The 15,123-nt window shown below is 35.8% G+C and overlaps 1 protein-coding gene across 1 annotated transcript in view; it reads right to left on the bottom strand.

Annotated features, from left to right (window-relative positions):
• The window catches only part of Snw1 (SNW domain containing 1), a 37,570-nt gene that overhangs the window by 1,427 nt on the left and 21,020 nt on the right, over positions 1 to 15,123 (bottom strand). The window contains exons 7-13 of the mRNA XM_027931581.2: positions 14,648 to 14,717; positions 13,947 to 14,012; positions 11,815 to 11,931; positions 10,535 to 10,676; positions 4,337 to 4,433; positions 2,176 to 2,293; positions 74 to 237 (exon numbers count right to left, since the gene is read on the bottom strand). Of these exons, the coding sequence (XP_027787382.1) occupies positions 74 to 237; positions 2,176 to 2,293; positions 4,337 to 4,433; positions 10,535 to 10,676; positions 11,815 to 11,931; positions 13,947 to 14,012; positions 14,648 to 14,717 (774 nt within the window). The remainder of the gene's footprint in view (positions 1 to 73; positions 238 to 2,175; positions 2,294 to 4,336; positions 4,434 to 10,534; positions 10,677 to 11,814; positions 11,932 to 13,946; positions 14,013 to 14,647; positions 14,718 to 15,123) is intronic.

The raw sequence follows: 15,123 nt of genomic DNA, 5'->3' as shown, positions 1-15,123 counted from the left end.
AAACAGAAAGGACTATGAACCTCCACTTATTTCATGGGTGTAAACACCAAAATTGAATTGTCTGCCTTGGTACCTGTTGGTTTTTATCCTGGCTTCTAGGTCATCACCATACATGTCTTTGTCCAGATTTTTACTGGGTCTATAAATACTCTGGGCCATATCTTTACCACCTCTCCAGGCTTGATCATACACATTGTAAATTTCATCTTCTCCACCTGCGAATCCACTGTCCATACCCTGTGGGAAAATAAATGAAAATATATTTTATTAAAAAAAATCTGATTACACTTATGAGTAATAAATGCTCATTTATAGCTCTCATTTAAAAAACCTTAACTTCAAATTAAAAAAAGGTCTTCATTAAAAAAATCCCAAATACATAAACTTGTTCATATGATGTTTGGGTCCTTCCCTGGAGACAAAGGAATTCAAGTTGTAATTAATAAAGCAGTCATTAAAACTGGGATGCTTGGGGCTGGGGTTGTGGCTCAAGTGGTAGAGTGCTCACCTAGCACCCGTGAGGCACTGGGTTTGATCCTCAGCACTACATAAAAATAAAGATATTGTATCCACCTAGAACTAAAAAATAAATATTAAAAAAAAGGGATGTTTCTTTCTATAAGCAAGTACTCAAAAACTTTAATTTGTATCTACATGGTGGCAAGAAGACGAAAGAATGATAAAATAGTTCTTTGATGCCATTTACAGTAAGGAATGTTATACCCCTAATCTGAGAATTTCAATGAACATCTGAAATCAACAAGAAAAAAATTTTCCTAACAATTTTTAAATGCTTTCAGCCTAAGCTTATAATAGGTGAGTCTTGAAAATACTTAAGTGAAACCTTCAAACCAACCTCCCTTTTCAGGCTGATAAACTGTCATTGTATATAGTGGTTAAGAACAAATCTCTGGGGTCAAGACATTCAATTTTCAATCTTAATCACATCATTTATTAGCTAAATGACTTCACATGGTTTTGTTTTTTGGTGATAGTGGGGATTGAACCCTCGACTTCACACATACGCTAGGTAATTGCTATACCATGGAGCTACATTCCCAGCCCTTTTTATTTTGAAGTAGCATCTCCCTAAATTGCCCAGGCTATCCTCAAACTTGCAATCCTCTTACTTCAGCCTCATGAGTAGGTGATTATTGGAAAGCACCACCACCAAGTGTGTGGTTACAAATATAGAAGTGTTAGTTCAACTGGGATGTAGAAGGACAAAGCTAATTATGACTTGGAGGTTTTAGGTAGATCAGAAAACATTTAAGTAAGTTCTTCTAAAATAATTGTAATAATTTGTCAAGTGCTTTTCATACTGCAGGCATTTTTCTAAGTCTTTTAGTTATATTATCTCAATGCTTAAAACAACCAAAAACCCTGTGAGCCAGGTGTGGTGGCATACACCTGTAGTCCCCACTACTCTGGAGGTTGAGGCATTGCTTGTCATTCTGCTGTTTTCTCCCGTAGACTATGGATTCCTTGAAGGGAAAGGCACATCTATTTTTGATCTCACTAACATATGCATAGTTACTAATCAACATTAGGTGAATTAAAACAAAGGAGCAAAAATAGTGTCCTAGCTGGTTAATGACCCCAGAACTAGAAATTAGATTTTCTGACCAATCAGTCTGGTACTTTAGTCCAGTTTTCAAGGTTCATTTTTAAAAGCTCTCTAGTTGAAATGTTTCTGTAGCTTAAAAAAGAATCTACAGATCAAAAAAACTAAGGTAGTTTTATAGAACACTGGTTCTAGTTTACAAATACAAGGTAAATACACCAGGGCTGGGGTAGTGGCTCAGCAGTAGGGCGCTTGCCTAGCATGTACAAGATGCTGGGTTCGATCCTCAGTACCACATAAAAATATATAAAGGTATTGTGTCCAACTAAAAATTATATATATAATAAAAAAAAATCCATACACCAGAACCACGTAATTTCTTATCACCCCATTTCTTTCATTTTCTATTGAATGCTTTGAATTGTATCCAAATTTAAGAGGTCACAATCAGAAACGTTTCATCTTGTCTCTTAAGTAACAACATCCAATTTTTTGCCACCACACTGGCCAAATTTTGGCAATCCAAATCTAAGACATGTTAAATTTTCTTTTCCCTAAGGATAGGTATTCATGTCAACACACAAACCATGCTGTTTCTAAACTCCTTGTACCTTGGATTGGTTGAAAAGCCTTTGGTCATACTGTACTTCATTGGAATTCCGAGGATTGGGCACACCAAGAGCAATGACTTCACTGATATCTCGATTTTCATTTCTCTGCAGCTTTGACCTATTTGAAACACAATATAATTAACTGAACACTCTTTACAGAGAAGTTGAATATATTCAATTTAAATACAACCAATCTCAGAAGCAAAGGAAATGAATATGTTATGTTTATATCATGTGAACATAAATTTCCTGATAATGTGTAATCAGGTTGGCAGCTGGTATAGCATTTCAGATGCACGATTAGAGGAGGTAGAGTTCTACAATTAGGACTCTTCTGTTAGCTCAAAAAAAACTTTCAATAGATTGGTTCTTGTTATGGACAAACAATCACCAGAGAACCATGCTAAACTATGAAACTGCTATGGTCTATACTTGCTATCATTAGACAAAAGTTTGGGAAGTGGATGCTAAGTGACGCCTCATTTGAATCATCATCCACATACTACAATCACTTCTTTTGCTTAACCACATTCTATAATTTTATCCTACTAGAATTTGAGGAAAACACGTCAATGATTACTCTGAATTTTCAATATTCGGCTTAATTTAATTCCTCTACCATTTCAGTACGTACACACTCTACATTGGAATGAAACCATGGTAACTGTCATCACTAATTTTACTAAATGTTCAGGTCTAATTATTTCCATAGACAATGTGCTTTTCATCCAATCACAAATTTATGGTTTTTTTTTTTAAAGAGAGAAAATTTTTAAAATATTTATTTTTTTTTTAGTTTGCGGTGGACACAACATCTTTTTTTTTTTTTTTAAATTTTATTTTTATGTGGTGCTGAGGATCGAACCCAGTGCCCCGAGCATGCCAGGCGAGCTCGCTACCCCTTGAGCCACATCCCCAGCCCAATTTATTTATGGCTTTTCTATGTTACCAATTTTCAGTCACTTTACCGGTTTTTAAGGGCTCAATTTATGGTACAAAACCATTTTAATCTTTTCAACTTAGAAAGTTCTAACCAAGAGTGTCATTAATTGAAAACTTTCACATTTAATTTCTCTTTCTTCTAATTTGTAGATTTACCCATAACACTGAATTCAGATTCTTTGCTTTTCCATGACTACACTTATCAAGGGAGATGAAATATGCCACTTCAACAACAACCAACACCAACAGATGTGATTTAAGATATGACTTAAAAAACGGATTGCATCAGCTCTTAGGATGACCAGAGTATAGAGTATGGAAGTTGGTTGAGAGGAAAATGTTTTACATTTACATTTGAACAACACTCAGAATTTCACTTTTGTATTATAGCTTTCCTTGACTTTTTAGCAATTGTGCTCCTCGGTATCTGTTAACTACAATTTCTACTTTATGTCCCCACACATGTACTTATTTGTTTTATACCATTTTGTAACTTATTAAGAATGCTTTTAAAATTTTCCCAAATAAGCTGCTCAAATTTTCACTTCTTTCAAAACTGACCCCCCACTCCCCCATAGCCTGGTATTGGATACAGCACTGCATTATGAAAGGATGTCAATAAAGGTATGGTAGTTTATTTCCTATCTAAAAACATAGGCAAATAATCTATCTCACCATTTGAAATAGGAAAATAACAGTTCAGAGCAGTCTCATTCACTACTTCCTTTTCACAATCTTCATCTAAATTCCTTTATCCACATTCCATACACTCCAGTCTTTTTGGGGGGGAGGGCGGGATACTGGGTATTGCACCAGGGGCATTTGACCACTGAGCCACATCCCCAGCCCTATTTTATTTAGAGGGTCTCCTGAGTTGCTTAGCATCTTGCTTTTTTGCTGTGGCAGGCTCAGAACTCGCAATCTTCCTGCCTCAGCCTCCAGAGTTGCTGGGATCACAGGCATGTAACACCGCACCCAGCTCCCATTCTTAATTCTAATTGACCTTATAAAGTGAGGGAAGAAAGGACTAATTCTAGGGATAGTCAATTCTGCTAAGACAAACCCATTAAGTACAAGAAAATTAGGTGCCAATTTATTATCAAACTAAAAATAAAAGGGAGAAAAAGCAAAACTGCTATCAGTGGAGTAAAACTCTGTTCCAAAAGTTAATATAAAAAGGACCTCTTTATAATTTGTATGTACATCAAATAACACATACCTCTTATCAGGAGCTGCCCTAGAAAGATTCCGGTCATGCTGTCTTTCTTTTCGTCTATCGTGACGGATTTCATCTCTCTCACGTGCCTCCCCATCCTCTGTGTGGACACAGTTGAAAATCACTTCATTACTGTATTATTCATTAATATTTTAAATACGAGAATATTCTTTAACTTTAGAGAAAATTCCAAGTACTTCTTTGTAGTCACATTCATTCAGCCTTTTTAATCTTACTTGCAATTAATTTAAATCTAATAAACAGTATTAGTTTAATTTTTGTTTGGTTTTGAGGTGTAGAGGATCGGACCTAGGGGTGCTCTATTACTAAGCTATGCCCATCTCTTTTTATTTCTCAATTTGAGACAGAGTTTTGATTAAATTGCTCAAACTGGTCCCGAACTTGCAATCCTTCTGCCTCAGCCTTCTGAGTAGCTGGGATTGCAGGATTGTGCCATCACACTGAGCTGTATAAGAACTTTTTGAATGTGAATTCTGTATACTGAAGTATATAGCACTGTTGTCTTCATGTACATTGTCTCTATGTACAGTAGTACATTGGACTGATAATTGGACAGAAACATGAGTATATGTGACAAAGCAAATTTAGAGATGGTAATTATTAAAAATATCCAATGTAAAACCTAGGTGGGTGGATATGAGTGTTCATCACACAGTGCTTTCAATTTTTTTGGATGTTTGAAAATTTCATTGTCAGGAAAAAAGAATTATGCATAAATTTTTCCTTATATTTTGAAAGATTCTAATAAACAAGGAACCTTTTGCTGCCATCTTTATTCCTACTGTACCTATGTCATCAAATCCTGTTTCTACATGATAAAATTAACAATGTGACCTTAGGCAGGTTACTTAACTACTCTGGCCTATAATTTCCTCTTCTGTATAACAGTAACAATAATAGCACCATTGCATAAAGGTTGCTATACAGATTGTATGAGGTAATACATGTATACTGCTTATATTAAGTACAATAAATATTAACTACTAATATCTGTCAACAGACTCTTCCTTTTTTTTTAAATTGGCAAATAATAATTGTATATATTTATGGGATACAGTATGATGTTTTCATATGCTTATAATGCAAAATAACTAAATCAGTTTAGCTAATAAACCCATTATCTCCCATACTTATTTTCTTTTGTGGTGCTGGGAATTAAACCCAGGGCCTTGTGCATGCAAGGCAAGCACTCTACCAACTGAGTAGTATATCCCCAGCCCCCATACTTTCTTTTTGTGTAGAACTTTTTTTTTTTTAAAAGAGAGAAAGCTGGGACCAAGTGGGACATCAACCTCTGATGGAGGAGCAATGACCTAGAGTTAGTTCAGCACGTTTAATATGTAAGTTTTATCATCAAAAGGGTTTTCTGTGATAAAGTTTCTTCAAAGTAGGCAGGTTGAAGGATGAAGACAATTATAATTATCTTCTGGTGCTCATAATTCTCTAGCCCTAGCAGCTGGTGTCTGAACTCAGAGTCAAGACTGACAGTCCTGTGTCTTACATAGAACCTCCTTTAAGCAAGGAGTTACCATAGCAACTGGGCAGTCTTGATCTGCACCTTTGCACAGGAAGTTCCTAGGGCAGGCCATCTCCTGCTGTGAGACAGAAACCATCACCATTCCCACACTCTAAGCATTTTTTTTTATTTCATCCCTGATTTCTTCTACTATCCATTCATCATTCAGTAGCATATTATTTAGTTTCCAGTGGCTCCTATTTTTTATTTTATCATTGATTTCTAATTTCATTCCATTATGATCTGATAGGGTGCAAGGTATTATCTCTATTTTAAGAACCATTCTGTTTTTTACTTTATTTTTAATCATTTGAGACAACTTAAGATAAAGTAAATTTTCTTTCTTTTATTGCAGTGCACAGGACTAAACCCAGGGCCCTGTGACTGTTAGGTACTCTACTACTGAACTACATCCATTGTCTAACAAATTTTACTTCTAAATTGCTGGTAAAGTATTTAGAACAACAGGCAGGCATTTATATCTTACCTCATTAAGTCATTCATATTATTCAGGGACATGGGTTACTACTTGCAACCTTAGTTATTTCCTTACAGTTGAACTTAAGACTCCCAAAATTAACTGCATGCTTAACACCTCCATCTTAAATTTAAGATGTCCTCAATCAAACTCCTAATCTTTCCTTCCCAATCCTGTTCCCCTTGTAGTTTCCCCAGTATTAGTAAATGGCAAATTTAATCCTTCCCAATTGCTCAGGTCAAAAGTTGCTGAGTCATTCATTTTTTTTCTTTGGTACCAGGGATTAAACCCAGGGATGTGTAGTGACTGAGTCACTATCCCAGCCCTTTTTAATATTTCACGTGGAGAAAGGTCTTACTGAGTTACTTAAGGCCTTGCTACACTGCTGAGGCTGGCTTTGAACTTACAATCCTCCTGCCTCAACCTCTTAAGCTGCTAGGATTACAGGCTTGTGCCACTGCACCTGGCACCAAAATATATAAAACATACTTTATATATAAAAAAATATAAAAACTACCAAATAATAGGAAAGGAAGCAGGAGAGGTAAAGGTGGGGACTGGAGAAATTATATTATTTGCATATATGAATATGATGAATCCCACCATTCTTGATTCCTTCTTTTAACTCATACCAGTTTATTATTAATAGCCTTCCAAATAATTTCTCTGCTTCTGCCTATGCCCATGCCACAGTCATTTTTTTTTTTTTTTGGTACTAGGGATGGAACCCGGAGCACTCTACTGCTAAGCTACATTCCTAGTCCTATTTATTTATTTATTAGTTGTAGGTGGACACAATATCTTTATTTATTTATATGTGGTGCTGAGGATTAAACCCAGGGCCTCACATATGCTAGCTGAGCACTCTACTGCTGAGCCACAACCCCAGCCCCTAGCCCTTTTTATTTTGAGACAGGGTCTCACTAAGTTGTCTAGGTTGGTGTTAAATTTGTGTTCCTCCTGCCTCAGCCTACTCTACGAGTAGTTGGGGCATAGTTTTCTATTTTTAACATAGTGACGAGAGTAATCTTTTAGAAATATGTTAGAGGAAATGCTGGTTAAAGGGTACAAAGTTTCAATGATGCTGGATGAATAGATTCTGGAGAGCTAATGTACTACATGATAACTGTATTTAATAATACTACATTGAATAAATGAAATTTGTTGACACATTTTAATTGTTCTCACCAAAAATATAAAAACTACCATATAATAGGAAAGGAAGCAGGAGAGGTAAAGGTAGGGACTGGAGAAATTATATTATATGCATATATGAATATGATGAATCCCACCATCATGTATAATAAAAATACACCAATAAAACTTTTTTAGAAAGATAAAATCTAATTTTTAAAAAAGAGGAAAGCAGGAGAGGCAGAGAAGGAGATGTGACATTGGAAGAGATCAGAACAACATGATTGCTAGCTAGTGGCCATAAGCAAAAGAACATGGAGCCTCTAAAACTAGAAAAGACATGGAAATGAATGCCTTCAAGAAGCAGCAGCACTGCTAACACCTTGAGTTTAACTTCCCTGAAATTCATTTCAGTAATAAATGTGTGTAGTTTTAAGGTAAAAATAAAACCTAACTATTCAAGATGACTGATAGGTTAATTAGCTAAACAGAGGCAAACATTCTTTTTTTTTTAGTTGTTGATGGACCTTTATATTAATTAATTAATTAATATTTGGTGCTGAAAATTGAACCCAGTACCTCACACGTGCTAGGTGAGCACTCTACTACTGAGCCCCAGCCTCAGCCCAGAGGCAAACTTTTATGAAGTATACATATATCAGAACATTACATTGGGGTGAACTGAATGAATAGATTCTGTCACCATGTAGTACATTAGCTCTCCAGAATCTATTCATCCAATGAATCTATTCATTGGGGTGTGTGGTTCAGCAGTAGATTATATGCTGCTGCTGAACATGAATAGCATGTTCAAGGCTCTGGGTTCAATCCCTAGCACCAAAACACAAAATAAAACAAAACAAAACAAAAAAACAATGCCTAGAAAATTTAGACTGGGTATATCACTGAGCTCAACTCTAGTCCCATCTTCGTGAGAGACTGAAGAGGAAAGATCTCTTGAGCCCAGCCTGGGCAACATAGCAAGACTCACAAAACAAAATGAACAAACAAAACCCCCCCAAAATACCACACTGTACAACTTAAATACATGTAACTTTCATTTGTCAATTATACCTCAATAAAGCTGGCAATGTTGTTCTGTTCAAAACCCTTCAATTGTTTTTCTTGTCACTTGATGTAAAAGCTATGTCCTCTCAATGGCTGAAAGACCATGTGATCTTGGCTGGCACTATTCTTCCCACCTGTCCTAACTATCCGGACATCTCTGATTTCTCTCCTTCCTCACCACTCTCAGCCATACTGGTCTCCCCATGCTTCTCTGCGCACACAGGCATACTCCTAACTCAGGCCCTTTGCACTTCCTTTATCCTTCTACCTGGAGTACTCTTCCCCAGATAGCCACATGGCTTACTTCCTAAATCTTTAAGTTTTTGTGACAGTGTTATCATTTCAGAAGGAGGCCCAGTCTGAACACCCTCTCCTGGTACTTTTATACCCGATTCCCAGTTTTATTTTTGGCTGTAGCAGTTGTTACCTTTTATTACATTATTATAAATATTACTGTATGATTAATTTTTTGTCTGTCTACACTCAGCAGAAATTAACTGCTTGCCCTCCCACCCCCAAACAATGTCAAGTGAAAAATCTTGTGTCTAGAAAAGAACCCCTACACATAGTAGGCACAGAATGTTAACTGAATTAATGAAAGAATGAATACTTGAACTAAACCAGTATGTATTTATTTATTTAAAATTTTTTTTCAGTTGTTGAAAGATCTTTATTTTATTTGTATGTAGTGCTGAGAATCAAACCCAGGGCCTCATATATGCCAGGCAAGTGCACTACCGCTAAGCCACATCCCCAGCCCTTAGACCAGGATTTATTAAGGAAGCAAAAATCACCCTAACAAGTTTTCTTTAATCAGAATTAATCACCCCACTCCGATAGAATTAATACACCAATGGAGACCACTAAATAGAACTGGAGAGAGCACTGGCAGCTTTTTTTTGGGGGGTGGGGGGTGGGTACTGGGGATTGAACTCAGGGACACTCAACCACTGAGCCACATCTCAAACTCTATTTTGTATTTATTTAGAGACAGGGTCTCACTGAATTGCTTAGCATCTCGCTAAGTTGTTGAGGTTGGCTTTGAACTCATGATCTTCCTGTCTAAGCCTCCCAAATTACAGGCGTGTGCTACCATGCTGGCAGCACTGGAATTTTTAATGATTAGAAAATACATTAGACTGTAAGAGAGAAAAACTCTGAATTATTTTACCATATGGGCAAGCTGACTTCCTCATTTCTCCTTCTAAATTTCAAGAAAACTAAAACAGAAAACCAAAACAACCCACCAGCCTATCACTTGACTAATACCCTCCTGCCCCCAGGCTCTTGTACATGGAGACTAATCACTCCATCACTGAACTTCATCCTCGGTCTTTTAAATTGTATTTTGAGATAGGGTCTTATCAAGTTGCCTGAGCTGTCCTTGAATTTGTGATCCTCCTGCCTTAGTCTCTACAACAGCTGGGATTAAAGCAGTGTGCCAACATGCCTGGCTAAATAATAATGTGATTTTTAAAGTACCATCTCTTGATATCTCCTGGGAACTGGTTCTAACACTTACCAGGGATACCTGAATGCATGCATACTAAATCCTATTATATAAAATGAGGTGGTATTTGCATAAAACTTACAAGTCTCTTTTATACTTTCAATCATCTCTAGATTACAGGTTATTTCTTTTTTTTCCTCCAAACATTTTCGGCCAGTTGGTTCAATCTGTGATGTGGTTTCTGAGGATATGGAGGGCCAACTGTATATTGCTCAGGACTTAAAACCCCTGAAAACTCTAGTATACACTCCCACATGAAAGGCTCACCTTCAAATATACTCTCTTATTTTCTGCTGCTTCAGCTTCGTAAGGTAGAGGTTACTTTCCATTTCTACACTACTTCTGAAATATCAGTTTTCTTTATATATACTTACTACTTTTGTATAAACTAAAAAACAAAAAGACAATAAAGAAGTTTTCTAAAATGAGACACATACTGTTCATTAAGTGAATTCTACCAAGAGAATGTTGTACCTTTTTCCACATGGGTTTTGATCCCCGCTCTCCTCTCTCTGGCTTTTTGGGCCATTTCTCTAAGTTTCTCTTCATGTTTCTCCTTTTCTTTTTGAGCCATCTTTCGCTCTACTTGGGCACGCATTTCCACAGCTTCACGAGCCTGTTAGTAAAAATATGACATTAAATAGGACACTACTGTGGGGCAAATATTTACAGCTATCATCCAACTCCATGACTAAAGATGGCTTGGAAGAGCAATTAAACAGAATTCATATTTGTTACTGCTGATTAAAATAAGATATCCTGCGTAGAAAACTGTGCAAGGTAGGTTTTTCACCCTGGGGAATGTTTTAATGGCTGAAACTATTGTGACCCCAATCAATCTTGTAAGTCAAGTGTTCACTAATGCATTCTCATAAAAAATCTAAAAATAAAAAATTAGCTAGCTCAGAGCTGCATGTCTATTGCCCCAGCACTTAGGAGGCTCAGGTAGGAGGATTACTTAAGCCCAGAAGTTTGAGATTAGTCTGGACAACTAACAGACCTCTTCTCAGAAAAATTAAAGAACAAAAACAAAAACAAAAAAAAAAATTAAAAACAATTTTTTTTTTATCTAACTCAAGATAAAACTTAAGCCTAACAGAGATATATATATTTATTGATATTTATGTATTTTCTGGATCAAATCCAGGGTTTTATGCATGCTAGGGAAGTGCTCTATCAGTGAGCTATGTACCTAGAAACGCCCCCCCCCCTTTTTTTCTTATTTTGAGATAGATTTTCTTGTTTTATTTTGCTAAGGCGCCCAGGTTGGCTTCAAACTTGGGCAGTTTGGATTGCACAAGTGTGCCCTCATATCTGGCTAAGTTTTTAAAGAGATAATGTTTATAAGGGAATTCATTATGATATAGAAGACAATCTTTTCCACATGCTAAACACATGCCATGTGAACTTGAAGTTCACAGTTTAATACCATTTAATATATAATATCATAACATTTAATACATAACACATATAACATTTAATATATAATATCAACACTCAATATCATTATACTGTTTTATGTAGCATTCAATTAATCCTGTAACTGCCCCCCCCTTTGGGAACATCTACATCTAAAACAGGAAAATTATAAAATACAGAACAGAACCTAGCAATCTCTGCAAAATTAGATTAGCCTAGGTAGCTGAATCATCATTCAGTACTGGAGCTAAATTAAGATTACATTAAATAAATAAGAATGGGTTTACAAATTACCACAAATTTAATTTAAAAAATTACAATTATAGCAGACCAACCTTCCGATCAGCAATGTACAGCGCTTCAGCCAGTTTGGCAAAATTCTCATTTATGTGTACTGTCTGAAGTCCTCTTCCATCGGCAGCTAGACGTTTGTCTAATGGAATTGTATAACCCTAGGAAGGGTAAAAGCAGACAGAAAATACCAGTCACAGAAGAGCTACAATAAATACGTAAAATGAAATTAAGACCCGTCCATTCTAAGAACCACATAAAGTTTTTTTCTTATATCTTTCTTCACAATTATGAAAAATAACAGCAAGTAACAATGAGTGCTTTGTATGGAGGATTAAGCAAGCACTTTACCTCTATGGCATCAATTGACACAAAAACTATAAAGCTGTTAATATTATTAACATTTCACAGATCAAAATAGTGAGATAGAGAGCTTAGGTAATGTCCCTAAAGTCGTATGAATAGTAAATGGATAAACTAGTATTTAAACTCTGACAGCATGTCTTCAGAGCCCAAGCTCTGGAAAAACTGATTTTCATGTGAAGTACAATAAAAGAAAATCACTATTCAAACAGCCAAGTAGCTACTCCATGAATAGAAGTATCAAGTCACACAAAGGTAGCACCCAAATCACAATAATCTTAGGAAATTAATTTGCCATACTGCTTCAATATTTACTAGATTCTAAGTTTTAGTAAATGGCGGGAAAAAGATAAAGTTTAGTAGGTAATTGAGTTTCTAAACCTTGATCCTTTAGTTAGAGTCTGTGGTAATAATTTATAAAAAATAAATGTCCATTAGTTAGAAGGAGAATTTCTTTCAACCAGTAAGTGAACCTTTATTAAGGTTGAAATTCTGCAAAGTACAATTTAGGCAACTGCTAAATTTTACCACTAATATAAAGGTTTTCCTTGCTTCATTCTGTAGTTTCAACACAATTAAGCCCCTTAAAAATTGCGTATTTCAGTTGTAAAGACAGTAATAAAACATTTGATGAATGAATTAGAGTTACCAAATAAAAATATCACACCCTAAAAAAAACCCGATTCTACATTCTGAAGTTTTCATCCCATGTCGGTAACATTACATGGATGTTATTTGAACATCCATGTGATTCTTGAGGCTTTCCTTTGTTCTTCCAGATTTCTGACTAGATTCCCAAATACTGACCTCTAGTCCATGGTCTCCTAACAAAACAAAGTGTTACAGAATCAAATACTTAATATACCAAATACTTTCGTATATACTAATCAGACTAAATCAGACTAGCCAACCTTCCTGTGGGATGAGAACAACACTTTCTTTAAGGAAGAACTTACATTTAATTCAAGGGTTAAATTGGCCTTTTTCGCCCATCAAAAATAGAATCACAATATAATTTGGAGCATGAGACATAGTGATTAGTGAACTTATCCCATATTTTACAGGTTCTTAATAACTCCTGGAGGCTTTGGTTAGTAGATTTCTGTAGGATTTAAATAGCCTAAGCCTGCAATGTTATAAACAGAGACCAATAGTTGAAAATTAAAGTACTAAAACTATCCAAACATTTACTGTTATTTTCTCACATCATCATTGAGACTGGTTTCTTTCTTTTTTTGGGGGGGGGGCAGGAGGGTGGGATTGGGTGCTGGGGATTGAACCCAGGTCATTGCAAGTGAAGCAAGCAATCTACCAATTGAGCTATATCCCCAGCCCCATTTTTCTTTTCTTTTTATCGTGGATTGAACGCAGGGGCTCTTAACTGCTGAGCCATATCCCCTTTTTACTTAGAGAAAGGGTCGCCCTAAGTTGCTTAGGGCCTCACTAAGTTGCTGAGACTGGTTTTGAACTCACCATTCTCCAGCCTCGACCCCCTGAGCTGCTGGAATTACAGGTGTGCACCACTGTGCCCAGTATGATAGCTAAAATACACCAAAGGAGTCTACATGGTAATCATAAGCTTGGCATACTAACATTTATATTTTAGAAAGTCATATAAATTGGTCTTTTAAATTTTTGGTGTTGGTGTTAGAAACCAAACCCATGGTCTTATACATGCTAAACATGAATTATAGCACTGAGCTATAGTCCTGGCATTCCTTTCTGAGATCATTTAGATAAGGTGCTAAAGTTTCAACTGAAGTAGTAGATTATAATACTTAGAGACTAATCTTACAATTACTAAATTAATTACCTTTGCATTTTTCCAGTTGGAAATACAAGGAGGAATCTTCCACTCTTGTTGTTCCTTTACAGTCATCTGAGAAAGAGCAAGAGAAGTGTGATATTTTTATAGATTCACAGTCTAGCTAAAAACCCAAGTATGATCTTTCTCATCAAAGACTCTTCCATTTACAACAATTAATGGACAGATTTTGTCAAAGTGTAAAATTCCATTTGTTTTGGTAGCACTATATACTGTGTTCCCATACCATGGATTCTATTAAAAATTTTAATATAGTAAAAAATGGAAAAGAATCTAGAAATTATCTCTGACACTTAAAAATGCTGGCTAGTATTTTTCCACAAAGTTATGTGTTACCTTTCAGATGAAAACTTGTTCTTTTGGGATACTAAAAAAAGTCCCTTAATATTATCAGTTGGAGACCTAATGAACCCATGGTACTCATATGGGATATCCTTCATGTGAAACAGATCCTGTTCATTTCATTAGAAGAAGGGTTTAAGCTACTAATAATAAAATAGCTAACATTTCACATTCATTCTCATATGCATTCTAGAAACAGTTCTTTGTAGTCTTGACTGGGTCATTATTTGATATTGACAAAAGAAATCTTAACAGTTTGGTGACATGTATCTTTAGGCACAGGGAGGTTATTTATGAAATTAATAAGCATGAGTAAAATCGAGATCATGAACTACAGCAAAGAATACCTTTCGACTAGGAGAGTGCATGACAGGCGCAGGAGGAGAAGGTGGTCCTCGGGGAATTTTCTTATTAATCCTGAAGGAGAAATCAAACACAATCAGAGAGTGATATACTTTTTTGCCCTTTTAGTTTTTATATCTCAAATTTCCCCTTCTTATTTTTTGTTGTGTAAAGCTTTAAACACAGGCAAAAACAGATATAATGAATGTCCATCTATACCTGTCATTTGGCATCAGCAATTATTAAAATATGGTCAATGCTATCATCATTGTTACTCAGCTGACATCCCAACATTATTGTTACATAATAACAATATGTGTACTGACATATAATTAACTATACATATTTAAAGTGTAAAATTTGATTAAAATTTGGGGCTGGGGTTAGGGCTCAGTGGTAGAGCCCTTGCCTAGCACGTGCGAGGCCCTTGGTTCGATCCTTAGCACCATATAAAAATAAAATAAAGATATTGTGTCCATCT

The sequence above is a fragment of the Marmota flaviventris genome, chromosome 2, assembly GCF_047511675.1.
Source record: "Marmota flaviventris isolate mMarFla1 chromosome 2, mMarFla1.hap1, whole genome shotgun sequence".
In the NCBI taxonomy this organism is placed as follows: Eukaryota; Metazoa; Chordata; class Mammalia; order Rodentia; family Sciuridae; genus Marmota; species Marmota flaviventris.
Note: the sequence above shows the minus strand (reverse complement) of the source record. Positions and strands in the feature narration are given on the sequence as shown.